General features: G+C 41.2%; 1 protein-coding gene across 1 annotated transcript in view; it reads right to left on the bottom strand.

Moving 5' to 3' along the window:
- The window catches only part of DDX47 (DEAD-box helicase 47), a 17,154-nt gene that overhangs the window by 8,198 nt on the left and 6,228 nt on the right, over window positions 1-2,728 (bottom strand). Inside the window, exons 3-5 of the mRNA XM_012810062.2 lie at window positions 1,069-1,257; window positions 744-815; window positions 408-526 (exon numbers count right to left, since the gene is read on the bottom strand). Coding sequence (XP_012665516.1) covers window positions 408-526; window positions 744-815; window positions 1,069-1,257 — 380 coding nt within the window. The remainder of the gene's footprint in view (window positions 1-407; window positions 527-743; window positions 816-1,068; window positions 1,258-2,728) is intronic.

The raw sequence follows: 2,728 nt of genomic DNA, 5'->3' as shown, positions 1-2,728 counted from the left end.
GCTAGGACACTATTAATACAGGGACTTCACCCAGCAAACACAAGCAGTATAACCTGGCTCAATAATTTCCCAACAATAAAAAAATAAATAAATAAATAAAGAGGCTCTGTACCCATCACTAAGTGGTTAGAGTGCCGGCCACATACACCAAAGCTGGTGGGTTCGAACCCGACCCAGGCCTGCTAAACAACAATGGTAACTGCAACAAATAAAGAGCCAGGCATTGTGGTGGGCTCCTGTAATCCCAGCTACTTTGGGAGGTTAAGGCAAGAGAATCACTTAAGCCCAAGAGTTTGAGGTTGCTGTGAACTATGTCACCAGGGCACTCTACCATGGGTGAATGACTGAAACTCTGTCTCAAAAACAATAAATAAAATAAAATAAAAAGAATAAAATTGAGAAATCACCTCTGTCTCGAAATCCATGTTCAATATTCGGTCAGCTTCATCCATGACCAAGTATTTGAGAGCTCTTAAGTTGAAGCCTTTGGTATTTTCCAGATGGTCAATTAGTCGCCCCGGGGTTGCTATTAAGAAAGGTTGAAGAAAAGTGCAATGTTTCAGAACAAGGACAAAAAAAAAAAAAGAAATAAAATTATCTACTCTCCCCAGCCAAAAAATCTAAGATATTTTTAAAAAATGAAGTTACAAAAACCTGTTCCTCAGAGCCTTTCCACCTAGCCTTGGTAGATTTTTTTCCCAATTCATCATCACTAGTGTCTTTTACTTTTGCCAGTTACTCACCTATTACTACATGTGGTTTTTTTGCCAGGGCCAGAGATTGAGACATTGAATCAATTCCACCCACAATCACAGCTATAGAAATAAAAGAACATAGAAATGAGACCCTTAATTATTTTTCGTAGTCCACTGAACATCACTGAAAGCCAATGCTAGCTTTCTACTTAGTGCTTAAATTTGTTCTTCCCTTATAATTAATACTTTTCCCAAAGCTAAAATACATCATCAGCTGTTTAGGTCAATAACTTACGCTAGTAATTCTTTCCTCCCTTCTCCTTTCACGCTCATTCTGCAACTGTGTAGGATTTCTCACCTCGCAAACACTTACCACACTGCACTCCAATAGAGGACCCCAGGGCTTCAAACTGCTCTGAGATCTGAAAAGCCAGCTCCCGAGTGGGAGTGAGAACTAGGGCAAATAAACGCTGGGGTGTCTCCAGCAGCGCATTCAGAATGGGCAAAGCAAAAGCCCCTGTTTTTCCAGAGCCGGTTTCTGCCAGCCCAATGATATCACGACCTAGAAAAAAAAAAGAAAAGGCTTAATACCAAAGAAATTCTCTCTGCACTATTTCCACATTTTCTATAATGACACAATGCTGGGCACAAAGTAGACAATAAATTGGGGAGAGAGGAAGTTGAATAAACAAAAAAGACTAGGTCTCTGCCTTAGACAAGCTCAAAATCCAGTGGTGAGATAAGCAAATATGTTACAATGTGATAAAGGCTTTAACATAGGCCCCTATAAAATACAAGGAGAACATGAAGGAGTAACTTACTACCCTGGAAGAGTCAGAAAAGGCAAAGAGAGGCAATGAGAAGGGAAAGAAGGCTCTTCCCATATGAGGAAAGACGATGAAGGCTTTAAAGAACACAGCACACATAAGGAAGAGTGAGAAGTGCAATGCAGCTGCACCGTGCAAGTGTTGGGGGAAGGGACTAGATGAATTCTTAGGTCTACCAAAGAAATTCTCTCTGCACTAGGACGAATTAGTATGAAAAGAGGAAACAATACTGTAAAACGAAGGGAAAGGAACCAGGAAAAGAAACTGAGAAAAAACAGCTAGAAAAACAGAAGAAGAAAATGCTATCTTGAAATGAAGGAGAAAGAGAGCTTCAAGAAAGAATCAGGCCAGGTATGGCAGCTGACATCTGTAATCCTAGCACTGTGGGAGGATGAGGCAGGAGGATCTCTTGAGGGTAGGAGTTCAAGACCAGCCTAGGCAACACAGTGAGACCTCATCTTTACAAAAATTAGGAAAATTAGCCAGGTGTAGTGGCACGTGCCTAACTACAGTCCCAGCTACTCATGAGGTTGAAATGGGAGAATCACTTGCACCCCACAGTTTGAGAATGCAGTAAGTTATGATAATGCCACTGCACTCCAGCCTGGGTAACAGAACAAGACTCGGTCTCAAAGAAAAAAAAAAAAAGAGAGAGGGAAAAGAGAATGATCAGTTGTGTTCAGTCACTCATCAAGTAGAACATACTTTTACTAGCCATCTCTTAGATCGGGGTCCTCAAACTTTTTAAACAGGGGGCCAGTTCACCGTCCCTCAGATGGTTGGAGGGCTGGACTGCAGGCCCTGGGACGAGTCGGTTGCTAAGCAGGATAGGCAGCGGTGGCAAAAACACCCAGCAAGCCGGATAAATGTCCCGCAGGCCATAGTTTGAGGACACCTGTCTTAGACATTAATCACGTAAACCAGAATCTGTAATGCCTGATCAAACGTGTGTATTCTACTGAATTCTACCCTTTAGCCTTCCATTCATTAACATCAGTGTTTTCCATTCAGAAGTATATACACAGATGTGAAGTACAAGTCAGACTAATGGACTAATTCGTATTATAAAGATTATACAAACAAATGACAATCCAGAGATAAAATCTCCCATTTATCTTATTTTAATGTTCCCCTGCTGTAGGGCAAATGACAATGAATTCCAACAGCACCTACCTGTCTGAGAAATAAAGACCAATGTAAGCTAAT

The sequence above is a fragment of the Otolemur garnettii genome, unplaced genomic scaffold (assembly GCF_000181295.1).
Source record: "Otolemur garnettii isolate 467f Iridium unplaced genomic scaffold, OtoGar3 scaffold00124, whole genome shotgun sequence".
Classification (NCBI taxonomy): domain Eukaryota; kingdom Metazoa; phylum Chordata; class Mammalia; order Primates; family Galagidae; genus Otolemur; species Otolemur garnettii.
This window is presented reverse-complemented; position numbering and strand designations above follow the sequence as displayed.